The following is a 14,829-nucleotide window of genomic DNA, read 5'->3' as shown; positions in this document are numbered from 1 at the left end:
GACCAGATGCAACAAAGAAGCAAATTAAGCAAATTAAGGATGCTGAAATGGAGCAGAAGACAGAACTATGACTGAATGCAGCTCAGAGATTCAGGGCCTCAGTGGTTGTGATGCCATCTCATCACACTTATGCTCAGCTGCACTTTTTACAAAGCTGAGCTCCTCTGTTGTGTAAACCTTCAGCTCAGAGAAGGTGGAAATAAGAAATAATGTCATCCTCTGCAGGGAATGTGGTCGTCAACAAACTGGGAGGTTGGCAAAGCAATCACAATGTTGCTGCAGTCCCACTTGAGCATCAGAATGGGAAAGAAATGGGATTTAAGTCAGTTTGAACATGATTGTTGGTGCCAGATGGGTCAGTTTAATTTAGAAACTGCTGATCTGCAGGGAATGGCCAAACTGTTTCAGGACGATAGAAAGACAACAGTACTTCAAATGACCACTCATTACAATAAAGGTAAGAAGAATACCATCTATGAAGACATTAAATGTTGGACCGTGAAGCAGATGAGCTACAACAGCAGAAGACCAAGCTGGGTTCCACTCCTGTCAGCTAAGAAAAGGAAATTGGCACTAAAATGTGAACAAACTCACCAAAATGGGACAATGACAGATTAGAAAAAACATTACTTGTAATTTCAGCAGCAACATTCAGATGGTTGGGTCAGAATTTGGTGTAAACAACATATCAATTGTTCAGGCAGCTGGTGGTGGTTTAATAGTGTGAGAATATTTTCTTGGGAAATTTTGGTACTAATCTAAACACCATTTAACCACCACAGCCTTCCTGAGCATTGTTGCTGACATGTCTTCCCCTTAACGACCACAGTGTTCCCATCTTCTAATGGCTACTTTAAGCAGGATAATGCACCTTCTCACAAAGCTCAAATCATCTCAAACGAGTTTCTTGAACATGACAATCAATACACTGCACTCCATTGGTCTCTGTAGCCCCCACATCCCGATCCAATATTGCTGAGATGTAGTGCAATGGGAGATTTTCATTATGGACGTTCAGCTAAAAAATCTGCTCCAACGGCATGATGCTATTAAGTCAATATAGATGGAAAATCCCAAAGGAACATCCCACACATCTTGTTGAATCTATGCCATGAAGAATCAAGGTCATTGTAAAGGACAAAGGGGATCCAATCTGGTACTAGCAAAGTGAAAGTTGCCAGTGAGTGTACATCCACGGTAAATATAAGACACTATATTGCCAAACGTGTTTGTCTGTTTACTTTTACACATACATGAACTTTGATGACATCCTATTTCTAATCCATAAGGTCCAATTTGTTGATGGAGCCACCGTTGCCAGCAACAACAACTTTAGCTGTTCTGTAAACATCTTCTATAAGGTTTAGGAGTGTGGAATTGTGTTTAGGATTAAGTTTTTAGGATTCTAGTTTAAGAAAACCAGAATCTCTACTCTAATTCATCACAAAGGTGTTGAAAAAGGTTGAGATCAGGACTCTGTGCAGGCCATTCAAGTTTCTCCACACCAAACTTTATACATCTGCAGCCATGGGAGTGATTGGAGGATTCACTGATTTGGTGGCGTGACCCAATACGTTTAGCAGTATAGGTTATGAGCTTCAGCAGGTGCTTACCAAAGTCAAAGTAAGGAATAAACATACTTTATGTTAAAATCTTTACCTAGTTGTTCTCCAGGGCGGCACTGTGGCACAGTTGGTTGCACTGTTGCTAAGTTTCTGGGTTTGAATCTCAGTAACAGTTCAAAAACATAACTGTTAGGCTAATCGGTCTCTTGAGTGTGTGTGTTTGTGTATGTGTGCATGGTTGTTTCTCCCGTTTCTCTCTGTGTTGCCTTGTGATGGACCGACTGCTTATCCAGGGCCCCGCATCTCGTTCAATGACAGCTGACGATAGGCACCAGCCAGCCTGCCCCCCAACTATGAACTTGTAGGCGATGGAAGGATATTTGTTTTTCAGAGCATGGACAGAGCTGGAAAAGGAGACAGGAGTTCAATCCCTCTTATTTAGTCTCTTTATTACCTATCAAAATACCTAAAACCCAACAACACCCACAATGATCCTCAGTTTTCTGAATGACTTAGCAGACCTCCAAAAACACCAATAATTATCATCTTTACATAAAGTTCCTGCCACCTTCTGAAAAACAAAACCGTGTTAAACAGCTGGACCCAGAAATCCTCTTCATTAGTGAGACTTTAAGGAGTAAACAAACCACAGATGTACTGAGTCATGGTTGGCAGCAGATCCAGACTCTGACACAAGCTTCGCTCTCAGTCTCAACCTTTCCTCACTTTAAACAGGCCTTTGTCCTCAGTAACAAACAAGCAGGAAGGAACAGGAGGCGGGACACTTGTTCCATCCAGTGTAAGTGATAGTGTGCATTTGCTTGTGCTGTGCTGATGTTGCATTCAGAAACAGTGCTGGTACAGAAAACCTGATTTCCATGAAGTAAAAATAGTCTCACAGAAACAGAATAAATACCAGCCAGTCGTATCCCTGCCAACTGCAGTGCAGAGAACATACAGGGATTTAATTTGGACTTCACAGGCACAGTTCTCAGTAGACTCAATGGATCTTTATTTATTTTTTCTCTAGTATTCTGCTTTGCATTTAAATACCCAGCCTGTTTCTACATTCCAACTCATTGAATACATTTTCTATTAGATAGAACCCTGAAGCTCTTGATTAGTGTCATTAACCTATGTTTGGTGCTTGTAGCACAGTGGGCTATAGCTGTCCGCGTCACATTACACAACATGCATTTTAGTATGCTACTTTTCTCTGATAACTCTTTTTAACACTCATTGCACCAAATAACAAATTCAGCCAACATCCTCAGACCTAACCCAGAAACTCTCCAAACTGATGTGACGGATAAACATGGCAGAGGTGCTTTGTGCTACAAGAACAAAAGATGGTTTGTGCTGTGTTCTGGATCTTTTACAGTATTTTTGGTGTGAGCACTTGTTTAAGTTCTAAAAGATTTTTATTTCTTTTTCTAGGGGATTACGGGTAAGTAAACAGTAAATACTTTTATTACAATATTATCAAGGTCATGAACTGCTTTTCTACACATTCCTTTTAGATCTACTCGAAATGACCTCTAATTGCCACAGGTGGTGTCCCAGAATCTCCAAACTATAAAGAACACAACATTATTGTTGTACTCTCTATTTTATATGGAAGCCCCCAACAGACATACAAAGTTCCTCCTACAATGAGACAAATCAAAGCTTTTGTTTAGTTCATATAAATGCTTATTTCATTTAATTCAAAAGCCCTAAATGCTAAATGTTGATTAGCGATTGTGTTAAGCCTCAAGTATGAACAGATTTTTTCTCAATGGAATGATTCTGTGTTTCAGAAAAATAGTAATGAAAACAGTCAGGAGATATTTGACATTTTGGTTTCTAAACAGGGCAACCAAAGAATGTGGTCAAATATATGAGATTAACTATATAAGTAATGAATCTCTCACATCACGCCCAAGTCACCCTCTGATTGGTTGATTAGACCCTTGTGACATTTTCTCCCCAAAAGCTTAGGCTCCCGGTGAGCTCCTGACCCTCAAGGAAGAGGCTGGGTCAGAAGAAAGACCTAATCACTGTTTGGAGATACATTTTGTCACATTTTGTCTTGTTTGTAAAGCTTTGAAGGTTCCAGTTTACCTACATCCACCTCAGATGTATGTTCAGCGTCACATAATAACTTTTCCATATTAACTCAGTCGAGGGACGGGGGTGTAGTTCACCTGGTCATGTGGTTCACATGACCAGGTGGTTCCATGGGTGAGACAACAGACTGATTTCGGACCACAATAAGGTGCTAAAATCTTTCTTTACCAGTGGTTCTGGTGGTGAAAGTTGATGGGTTTTGGTAAATTTATCCTCCCTGTTTCTTTCCCTTCTCAGATTATTTTGATTTTAGTTAGAAAACTCCTTTCTTTAGGAGTAACTCTATTAAAGCTCAACAGGGCTTAATCACAGAAGATATCAGGTACAAACTTTGGTTTCTAAATTCAACAAATATAAAATTAACAGACAAAACAATGATGCATAACTGAATATCTTAAACATTTATAGGGAGATGGGGAATAGTTAAAAATCTGACATGTCAGTTTAAAGCAAACCAAAAAAAAAAACTGCAAAGATCATCCTTCCTCTCGTCTCTGCACCTGTGGTCTAAAGAATCAATTTTTGATGGAATCTCTAATGAGGTCCTCCGCTTTTCCTCTGCCCATCTGTTAATGGCCGGCTGAGTGCATGCAGTGGGGGGATGCACACTCACTAACAGAAAGATTGGGCTCTCCTCTTCCTTCCTCCATTACAGGTGTAAGAGACCAATTAGGGGCAGACACCAAGAGATTATGTTTTATTTGTTAGCATCACCACCAGCCACGGTTTGGAAATGAGCAAACAAATTAATGACATAGGCATCACTGGAACTGATTTGCTGACACAGTCCAGCTGACAATCACCTTGCCAAGGGTAATAAATTAATCCTTAATTGATTCTACAAGGATTAATGCAGAAATTAAAGGACAGATTTCCATTTGCACATGGCTTGACACAAACAAGGCTGTGAAAAGTGTTTTCCCCTTACAGGTCTTTTCTGTTTTTGCTGTTTTGTCGCACCAAGATGTTAATATCATCAAACTAATTCTAGTATCAGTCAAATAGAAGCTGGATAAATACATAATGGAGTTTTCACATTATGATTTTCCAAACCAGCCTGGCATTATGTGAAAAACCCATTGCTCCCTTATTAAATCACAAATTAACTGTCATTAAGCACCTTTTTGGGGAAAGTAAAGTTCGGTTTTTCCAGCCACACCGGGTCTGATTTTTGCTAGACCTATAAAATTAAGAATTCACTTAAATTGAAGCTGTCTGACAACTGTAAAATATGGAGGACCAATCCTGCCATAATTAAGAATAAATACAGAAATAAATAGATGAGTCGATAAAATACTTACTGGGCCAAAACGTAGCTAGAAATATAAATTAGTGCACCATTAAATGCAACAAAGTAATAAAAAGAAGAGATTTATTCAATCATTTATACATTTATAGTAATCCACTATTTTTATTTAAACCACTAATTTTCAAATCCTATATTTTTGGCTTGAACTCATTATTTTCCTTTGTTTATTTAAGACAATTGCTGTTATATTTTTCCTACCTCTGTTATTTCTTTTTCCTTAAAATTATATTATTTTTCTAATTATTTTACTGGCTTTTTATATCTCAGGCACTGATATATTTTTCCCTCTAATATATCCCTGTTGGATATTTTTACCCAACAGATTTTCCTGAGCCCATTTATTTCCCTATTTTTTACATAACTCTCTGTATTGTCTTTTCCTCCTCAACATGCAAATGGAAATGTAAATATGAACGGGTCGGGACTGAGACAGAGGGAGCGGCCTTTGGAACAGCATCACTGCCTCAGCTTTTCCCTTATTGGCTGAGGTCAGGCCTCTAGGAAGTAGCTGCTAAGTCTCATCATGGCTGCCTGGTTTTGAAACGGAACTAGCAGAAACGGCTAACTTCTGTCATGTTGTTGCTAAAGATGTCAGGAGTGCTGTGGATTTGGTGGTAGATAGCGCTGTTAGTCGGGATAGTTTTCTGAATCCTGTTGACTCTAACTGAGAGAATACTTCAGTTTGCCGAAGTACTAACAGGAAGTCACATTTACGGACATGCTTTGATGTCATGCTTATATTTTGGACTGTTTTCACAATTTAACCAGGGGAACATACTACAAGAACTTAAACATTAAATTAGCACTATTTTATATTTCCAGCTAGTTTTTGGTCAGTATTTTATTGATTGATTTATTTATGTATTTATTTTTAATTATGGCAAGATTGGTCCTCCACAGTCATAGGCTAAGAGATAGCAGAAAGCCAGAACCAATGCTGACCAAAAATAACACAAAGGCCTCTTGACATAATGGTAATCCCTATGAATTCTAGGAACAATATTTTAAGGACTGACGAGACAACCTTTTAATTTTTTGTAGATGTGCACTCTGCCACATCTGGCATAAAACTAAAACAGACAAACAAAATCCAGGTTTCGGTGTGATGTTGTGAATGCTTTTGACATTTAATTGAGATGCTGTGGCATGACCTTAAATAGGCCCTTCCTGCTGGAAAGGCCTCCAATGTGGCTGAATTAAAACAATTCTGCACAGGACAATGGCCCAAACGTCCTCCACAGTGATGTCAAAGACTCATTTCCACGTTATTGCAAACGCTAATTGGCAGTTGTTGCTGCCAAAGGTGACACAACCACAGATCATCATTTAAAAACTTCATTTTGTATTTACTGAGTTTATCTCTCAGGTGTCAAAATTTGCTTTGCGATCTGTAGGTGTCACAAAAAACAAAAGCAATCTGTATGGCGGCAAATAAGTTTTTACAGCACTCTTAATATCTGCACCGTGCTGCTTAATATACTGATGTAACTGTTCATGAACAAATTTCACATTTCCTTGATCAAGTAGAAGCTAAAAATAATGGCATCTCTTGTGGGTTCTGCTGACCCGTTTGATTTATTTCCAGTGGCCTTCCCCCACAGGTAACACTCCACGCTCTGCTGAGCACAGTTAGAATCACAGCACTTTGTTAAAGCATTCCACTTTCCGTTCTTTCTAGTTCTGAGGTATTTTTAAGCATCTGTGAAAAACTGTCCAAGGTCTCGTGCTGCCTGTGTGTCTCATCCCCCGACCTTGTGATGATATGCACACATGCGCATAATGATCCTCAGCATGCAGATACACACATTTATGCTAATTCTCCAGCACAGATACTGCACATAACCTAAATGCTCAGCTCCAGAAGCTCTAGTTGCACAAGCAGGGACAGAGTATATATATTTAGCACAGGAATTTAAACACTGCTGTTTCACATGCCTGATTGTTTTAGTAGGTCACAAGATGAGGCTGCCAGAATGTGTGTCAGTGGAGATAAAGACAAGAAACGAACAGTGTGCAGGAATAGAGTATTCTTGGCAGCTTTTCATGTGCACAGAAATGCTATTTTCCATTTATTTAAGACAACCAAACACGATCACAGCTGAGTGGCACAAGAAGTACTACAACGTATGAATTTCACAAAGGTATTTTTAGAAGTTATAATTTTTTCATAAGAAAGTTTGATATTGGCCTGCTTTTAAAATGATAAAAGTCACAAATAGTGACAGCATTTTAACACATTTTGACAAAAATGAAATATTTCAGCTCAAGGTGGGAGCAGACCTGGACTCAGCAATTTTCCTTTATTCATATTAACAGATCCTCGTGGACAAATGGCCTTTTTTCCTGCAGATTTTAAGCAACATATTGGACAACAGAGATTTGTATGCTTCAAGCTGAAAAACAGCTGCTTCCACTTTGTCATCAGAACACGAACCAACACTGCCATCAGCAGATTTCAACTAGAGCACTCTTAAGCATTTTATGAGGGGTTACTTTTAACTATGCACTTAAAGCAACATTCAACTATTTTCATTAGTCTAATTTGTTTTTCGGGTAGGAATAATCAGTTGAAGCATTTAAATAAATATTCAATTAAATAAATTATTGATTAATTAATAATTTATATATAAAAACTATACAGAAATATTCCTTTAAGAGTAAAAGCTTCTTGAACCTGTGGGGTTCATCAGGGTTTTATACTTGGGCCATTGTTTTTTCACTTGATATACTTTACTTAGCAGGCATTATTCAGTCTTTTATTTTATTTTATTATTTAAAACAAATATCATCTCAAGGCACTTTATAAAATATATAAGACTTATTTACAAAAATATGTAGTCAACTGGCATTTTTATTGAGTAGTAGGTATCTAAGCAGACAGGTTCAGTAGGCTATCCAGCTTGATCCACTGGCTGATAAAGGACTGGTTGGCTCACACTACCTTTTATCTAAATTTAAGTAGAACAAAATAATTATTGATCTACCTGAAATATACTGATGCAGTTGCCAAGCAGCTGGATCTTTCTGTGCATCCACCATGTTGAGGGGAAGTTTTGACTCAAACTCAGGATAACTCATATGCTAACTCCTTCTTTGAATATTGTTTTCTTCAATTAAGGCAAATTGTTAAACTGAAACCTGCTGTGTCATCTACTGAACTAAACAACATTGTTTATGCATTTGTTTCTTTATGCTTAGGCGACAATAATTCTTATCAAGCATGTTCTAAATTTTGTCTTTTATGCTTTTCTATCTTTCATGTCTCCATTCATTGTTTAATATCTTGTACAAGGCATTGTGACTATATTTGTGAAAAGCCATTTATTCATTTAAGTTACAATGTTATGGAAAATTCCTGTAATTCCAACATCTATTTGCATAAATGGCCCAATTTCTAGCAAGTAAACAAGCCGCAAAGATCTTATCAGGACCTTATGCAAGAGGGTTAAATAGGTGCTCAGTATCGCTGCACACATTTAATGAGCACAAGCTGCCTGCCTGTGTATCATTTCACAGTAAATGGTTCACTATTTAGCACCACAAGAGAAAACGTGCTGATTAAACCTTATCAGGAGAAAAGTGAGAGAAAAGGGGGGGGAGATAAGGCGTTGGGAGGATGGGGGTATGACAGCCCAAACCGCCCAGCTCAATAGCTGCCTGACTAGAGATTAAACATTAAAAAGAAAAACAGAAGAGATCTCTACTTGGGGCTCTTTGGCAAGATCAAACAAAGACCGTGAGAGAGTCTGACGTAAGGATGAAGGGGCAAAGTTCTCGAGAAAAAGAAGCAAAATAAAGGAGAGTGGGAGTTTAAAATGTAAGAGACACAGCTGCATCATATCTGAGACAAAAAGATGGAGGTGTGCCCTCTCACTGACGCAGATATTGGAAATCAATGTGAGCCTTTAATAGAATCAGCAGGAGCAGATAAGTTGTCTTATTGAGGTCGATATTTATTAGACCAATCCTCTGAAACATGTAGTTACACAGGAGTGATGGTTCACATCATTTCCTGATGTTCTCCTTTCATATCTTTCATTTTGATATGGTTTGTGGGAATTCGAGAGAAAGGCCAAAATCAGAAGAGGAAGGAAAAAGAAGAGAAATCAACCTCCAGCTTCTCAGTCAGTAAAAACAGTAAAAAACACAGATTAGGGCACACAAACACCTCCTCCCCTTTCCTACAACTCATTCTTAGTAGGTAATGTAAACAGGACTATAATCCTAATCCTTCTCCACGTGCCATCATCAATCAGTTCAGACAAAGACATCTATAAATGCAGAGCCAAGGAGAAGAGGAGGAGACTGGATGAAGTCCTGTCACTTCTGCTGTGTGTCAAAATACCTCCAGCAAACATCAAAGCAGCTCCAATCTTTATTAAACTCCCACCTCACCCGTCACATCTGCTCAGTCCAGCTGCATTTCACTAATTAATCCCTACTTTATTCATTTATGAACTCACATCGCTGTTTTTCATCTCTTCTTCAACCTTGTGTGTCTGAATGTGGAACAGAAAGATATGATCAAAACACAAGCAGAAATGATTGTTTTAGAGATTACAGACTTGTTCAAGATGGAAAAATCAGATGAGCCCGATTGATCCACTTGCAGCACAAATACATCAGAAGCTAATAAGCACATTAGCTGATGAATTTGCAGCAGGGGCACTGGTTCAGATTCATGAGGATTTCATCTACTGAAATGACAAAAAAAGAATGCAAAACATCCACTGATCTAGAAAGACCTAAATCATAGTTTCTGATACTTGGGCAATGATTTCGCCAGATTGATATAAACTAAGAGGAAATCCAATTTATCTAGTCTTCATTTTTGTAAAGGTTAAGAAACATAATTAAACATCCCAGCTCATTTAATCGAAATGATATGGTTCCATGCCAGAAACATAACGGAAGAGGTTTTTTTTTTGTTTTCTTATGCTATGTTTACTATTATTATTTCGGCATTACATTTGGGTCATTTAAACCAAAACGGTAACCAAAAAACCCAGAGGGATCAGATTGCATTTGCTGTTTTCCAAATTAAGCAGCAACATCTGCTTAATCCCTTTGTTTGTGTGGGAAAGGAATGGAAGATTGGAGTAAAAGCTGGTAAAAGTTAACAGGAAAATTATTAATAAAGCTACGTACAGTGTTTATAAATGTAACAAGCATTTTTAAAATGATATGTATGGGGACTAAAATGTGGCACTCACCCAAAATGTTTGGTGAGCGCCACCAGATAACAGCAATTTTTCCCTCTGTCTCAGCTAAGATTTGGCTCCAAGGCAGAAGTACCTGCAGTGGTTAATAGCTAGTTAGTAGATCATTTTCTGTACTAGAGTTCCAGGTTCTGACAGTAAAAATGAAATGCAGCTGGTACAGAGTTGGTGGGAGAAAAAAACATGATCAAACTGAAGTTTCATGCTGACTGAAATCCTTAAAAAGAAAAGGCTACTGGTTGAAATTTGAATGAAAGCTTACTGTGATTAGTGCTGATCTTGTGGCATGATCCAGTGGTTATATTTTTCTCATCAATGCTACTAATAATAGGGACTATGTAAGCACAGCTTTTGAGTTGTAGCTGGTGGTAGTGTGCAGGCATACAAAACAGGAAACAACTGTCACAATATTCAACGGAACTTGAAATAGGTCACTTTCTTCCCCTAAAATGGACCAACAGATATCAAAGCATCTGTGAAAGCAATTACAAATAAACTCCATCATCATTACCAGCGACAAAGCACAAACTAATACAATTAAATCTCTGCTCTTCTCCAGAAGCAGCCTGTTCTAAATCTGATTTCACTTCCTTCCATCAGCTGCAATCCGCCAGCATGTCTGGATGTGTCCGAGGTTTTAACGGGGCTAATTTTCATTTAGTCTGACTTCCCGAGGACAAAGCGCGCAGCCTGCTCATGTTTCCTGCAGTTTAGCTGACCCACTCTCTGAACATTAGTCTGGTTGGATGGTCAACAACACATGAACCACCAGAGGGGCAATGAAAGAGGGGAATGAATGACATCATTCGCTTCTGCTCTGAGTGGATTTGGAAGGTTGGAGCGGAGAACTATGATGTCAGTTTGGCCATCAGGACAAACGCAGTCATACAGATCTGCTCAGTAGATGTGTGCGCTCTCACCCTATTCACACTCCCCTGGTGAGGCAGTCTGTTGGAGCAAATACCAGATGCTGCTGCATGAGTTTCTGTGTGAAGATGTTTCACTGTGTGTAACAGAATGGAAGAGAACAGGAACGTCGAAGATGGAAATTTCCTTGAAAAAAATAAGAGTTTCAGATGTCTTGTTTCAATGTCATTTTCACACTGAGGTAACTGAGCTCTGAAGAACCGGGGAACTGTCCAGGGTGTACCCCACCTCTTGTCCAATGACAGCTGGAGATAGGCACCAAAATTACATTAGATTAAAGATTGATGCAAAGAGGCCTTATGCTATCCCAAGTGACTGGCAGAAGCCAATGAGTTCCCTGGGTGAAAATCTCCACATAGCAATTTGGTGCACACCCTTGCTCTCATTTTTCAAAGACTTTTTGGATTAGTAAACCAATAATATTACATTTTTGTTGTTGTAATGAAGGTGGGCCAAGCGAACCCCTCCCCATCATGTGCCGAGTCTGCACTTTTTTGTATGATATAAAGATTCTTTATGCTTTAAACTTCCTCCTCTCAGCTGTTTCAGTGCAAGTTCGAACTCTGCGCCCACTCTCAACGCAACTTTCAAACAACAGGTGGCTAAGAAACAATATTGACCTCATGATGTTGCCACAGTTACAAAGCAGCAGTTACAATGAAAGGTAGCTATTCCTGAAATATATGCCTAAGAGTACGTAAATACATCACAGATGTTTTATTAAACATATACATTTTAATACTTAGTTGTTAAAAGCTGCTGTGGCACTGTGTCCTATCTTGCCATGCATGCTGCCGTACTGTAAACCATGTGTTATGTGGGTCTACATGTAAGGAAATAAGGGGATTTTGTGAAACATCAAGACCCAGCCCATCTTTGAAGTATGTGAGTTACTTCTGAAGCACTCTAGTTCTGAATAGTGAATATGCATTAGTATGAATGGTGTGCATCACAAGTGTTATGTTACTTCGCCATTACGTGATCGTCATGTTATATATTTTTTTTCATATTGAAGGATCAACGTCCCATCTGGGAATGCAATATTAATGTTCTCTGAGAGATCAGAAATATATTAGCAGAATTAATCAGAAAATAGGACATTCCATCAGTTTCCCTTTCAGTTTCAAGCATGCTGCATGCTGAGGTGTCCGAGCCATCTGCGTCGCAGCCTGAGTTGAAGGAAGGTAGCCTGGCTTAGCTAATAGATAGTGAAATGCCGGAGGATTGTTTCCGTTTGGCATAATGTCTTTATTTGCATTAGATATCAGATATTTTGTATCTTGCTACAAACATTAGTCCATTGTAAAAGACAAAAAGTTTAGCAGTACAAAATAACAAGCTGAGATAAATGCTTCAACAACCCTGAGCCTAAAGACGACAAGTTGTGCACAGAACCTCAACCCGCTGTTGCATTTTATTTTTAAGAGATTTAAAGGCCAGTCATCTCCTCAGGGAACTTGTAAAGCCTCCATAACTTGGAACATGCTGTCACACCTGTTTTTCAGGTCAGTCAAACTAACACACCCCTCTGCTGTTATCGTCGTTTTACTCATCAGCAGGAAAGAAAACGGATGCACCTTTACTTTAAATGTCTGCTATTACTGTTAGACTGTTTGCTCTAAACAGATTTAAAATTTATCAGGTAATGTGTTCAACCAGAATCCAAATGGATTGAAAATTCTGCTTTCTTTTAACACATGGTCCATATCTCTTTCTTTGTGTCTGAGCTTAGTTTGATGGAGATCCAAAATGCTTTTAACCAGCTCCACCTCATCAAACGCTGAGGTACACAGTGGACCCCAGTAGCATATACCTCTTTGAAATCCCTTTGTAATCCCACATCTTTCATTTCATTTTTTTGAAGGCATTGTTCTTCTCCTCCTCCTCATAAGATGCAAAATTGTTTACACAGCTCAGAAAATGCAATTGTTTTTTTTATGATCTATAAATTAGATAAATTCAAAGCATTCTTACATTTACTGTTACCATAAAGATGAGGAAAAACTTTGGCAGAAGAAGAAAAACCTTTCGGAAAGGTTCCACGATTTATCCGAGAGATGTTTTATTTAATATGATGTCACCATTTTTGGAGAAGTCCAAGCCAGTCCGTTAGGTTGTTGTGTTGGGTCTAATCCCTTTGGTTTGGTTCTAACTGTCTGAAGGCATTACTGGATCCTGAATGAATGCCGACCTGAGTGAACCCCTCCTTCTGATTGCCTGTCCCCACAAATAACACGCACCCAGTCCCCCAAGAAACACTATTCTGAAACACAGAAGCTTTTTTATGCAACCTATCAAATACATTAAGAATCAAAGAAACATTTATTTGTGTTGTGCTTTAAAAAATTATTTAATAGATGACCCAGCTATAGCTGTAAGTATTTTAAACAAATATGATCAAATGTAGGCCAGATTTTTTGAAAAACTGTGAAATAGCTCTTTAGTTCATTACTGACTCCCATTAACTGGACATTCAATTAACAAAATGAAAACCTAATATCATTTTTTTGTTATTGTTTAGTTTTGCTACTTGTCCCCCAAGGGCATGCTGCCCCGGATGTAGAGCCGTATTATAAATATCTAAAACAGCTTCTGTCTACAGGCATGTCAGCATTAACAAACTGTAGCAATACATTTAAAAACCATGCAGCAACTACAACAAAAAGCCAAAAATGTCAATATTACCAGTATGAATCGGGTTTAGTGTAAACACAGGGATAAACTAAGGAGAGCTAATGGAAATAAATCCCCAAACTGATGTCATTCTGATGTGTCATCCTGTCTTCCCTCATCCCTGACTCAACCTCTCAGACATACATCCCCTCCCATTAAAGGGAGCTTTCTCCTGTCCAACAGCCCACAGACCATTAGTGTCCTGCTGTGTTACAGCTGTTGTCTTTCGTTCAGCAGATCAGTTAGAACAGAAAAACCTTTTCCACAAGGTTCTCCTCAGGACACCAAGCAGAACTGCAGAACTGAAAGGCTGTTTCTCAGCCTGTGTCTTTGTTTATGGGCTCCCCTGGCTGCAGTTAATTCACTTTGACAGACTGCTGACATTTCTCTGGCCTTAACTCTTCCTGTAGCATGACTTTTGTTCATGTGCATGCTTAAATGCCTAAATTCTTGCTGGATCTGCACTGTGTATAACTGGAATTATGTATAAACTCCTGTAACTGAGCTGTTGGGAGATGCAGCTGGAATATCTCAGATCTGGAGCATAAAACACTCCCAGTCACCTGGTCGAGAAACAAGATGGGTTAGTTTTACCGTTGCAGAACTGGAGCAGGGATGAGGTGTCATAAAGGCTGCTGTAGCTGGAAAAGCCGTCCTCCATTCTCAGTTAGTTTGCCGTCCACTTGGCGCTCCCTCCATTCACTCCGCACGGATCAGGCTCCCTGGCAACCCATTCACTCCCATTCTGTCATGTGAACTTGTTTTTCCTCTCAGTAAAACTCCTGAGGTGCAGCAGGAAGAAGAAGCCTGAGGGATGACTGCAGTCTCCTCTTGTCCTTCTTGTGTTCTGCAAAGGCAGCTGCGTGTCTGCAGTCGATCTCCAACAGGAAAATGAAACCGCTTAAAAGAGGGAGCCTACAACGTAGAGCCAGCTCTGTATGTGTTAGTGTGTGTCAGAAGCCCTGTGAGAGTTTAGACTCGGGACAGCCCAGCCTTCCCCCCGTCACACACAGAGGGCAGTCACAGC

General features: G+C 39.1%; 1 protein-coding gene across 8 annotated transcripts in view; it reads right to left on the bottom strand.

The window, feature by feature from the left end:
* eml1 (EMAP like 1) overlaps positions 1-14,829 on the bottom strand; it is a 70,381-nt gene that overhangs the window by 38,626 nt on the left and 16,926 nt on the right. For 3 of the 8 annotated variants that reach the window (XM_047345187.1, XM_047345186.1, XM_047345189.1), the window contains exon 1: positions 14,397-14,778. The exons of 1 other annotated variant lie outside the window; for it this stretch is intronic. In XM_047345187.1, the coding sequence (XP_047201143.1) occupies positions 14,397-14,463 (67 nt within the window). In that variant the 5' untranslated portion in view covers positions 14,464-14,778. Of the gene's footprint in view, positions 1-14,396; positions 14,780-14,829 lie in introns of those variants that run through there. 4 more of the 8 variants (XM_047345184.1, XM_047345185.1, XM_047345190.1 and 1 more) reach the window with 2 other exon arrangements.

This window comes from Girardinichthys multiradiatus, chromosome 19 (genome assembly GCF_021462225.1).
Source record: "Girardinichthys multiradiatus isolate DD_20200921_A chromosome 19, DD_fGirMul_XY1, whole genome shotgun sequence".
NCBI lineage: Eukaryota > Metazoa > Chordata > Actinopteri > Cyprinodontiformes > Goodeidae > Girardinichthys > Girardinichthys multiradiatus.
Note: the sequence above shows the minus strand (reverse complement) of the source record. Positions and strands in the feature narration are given on the sequence as shown.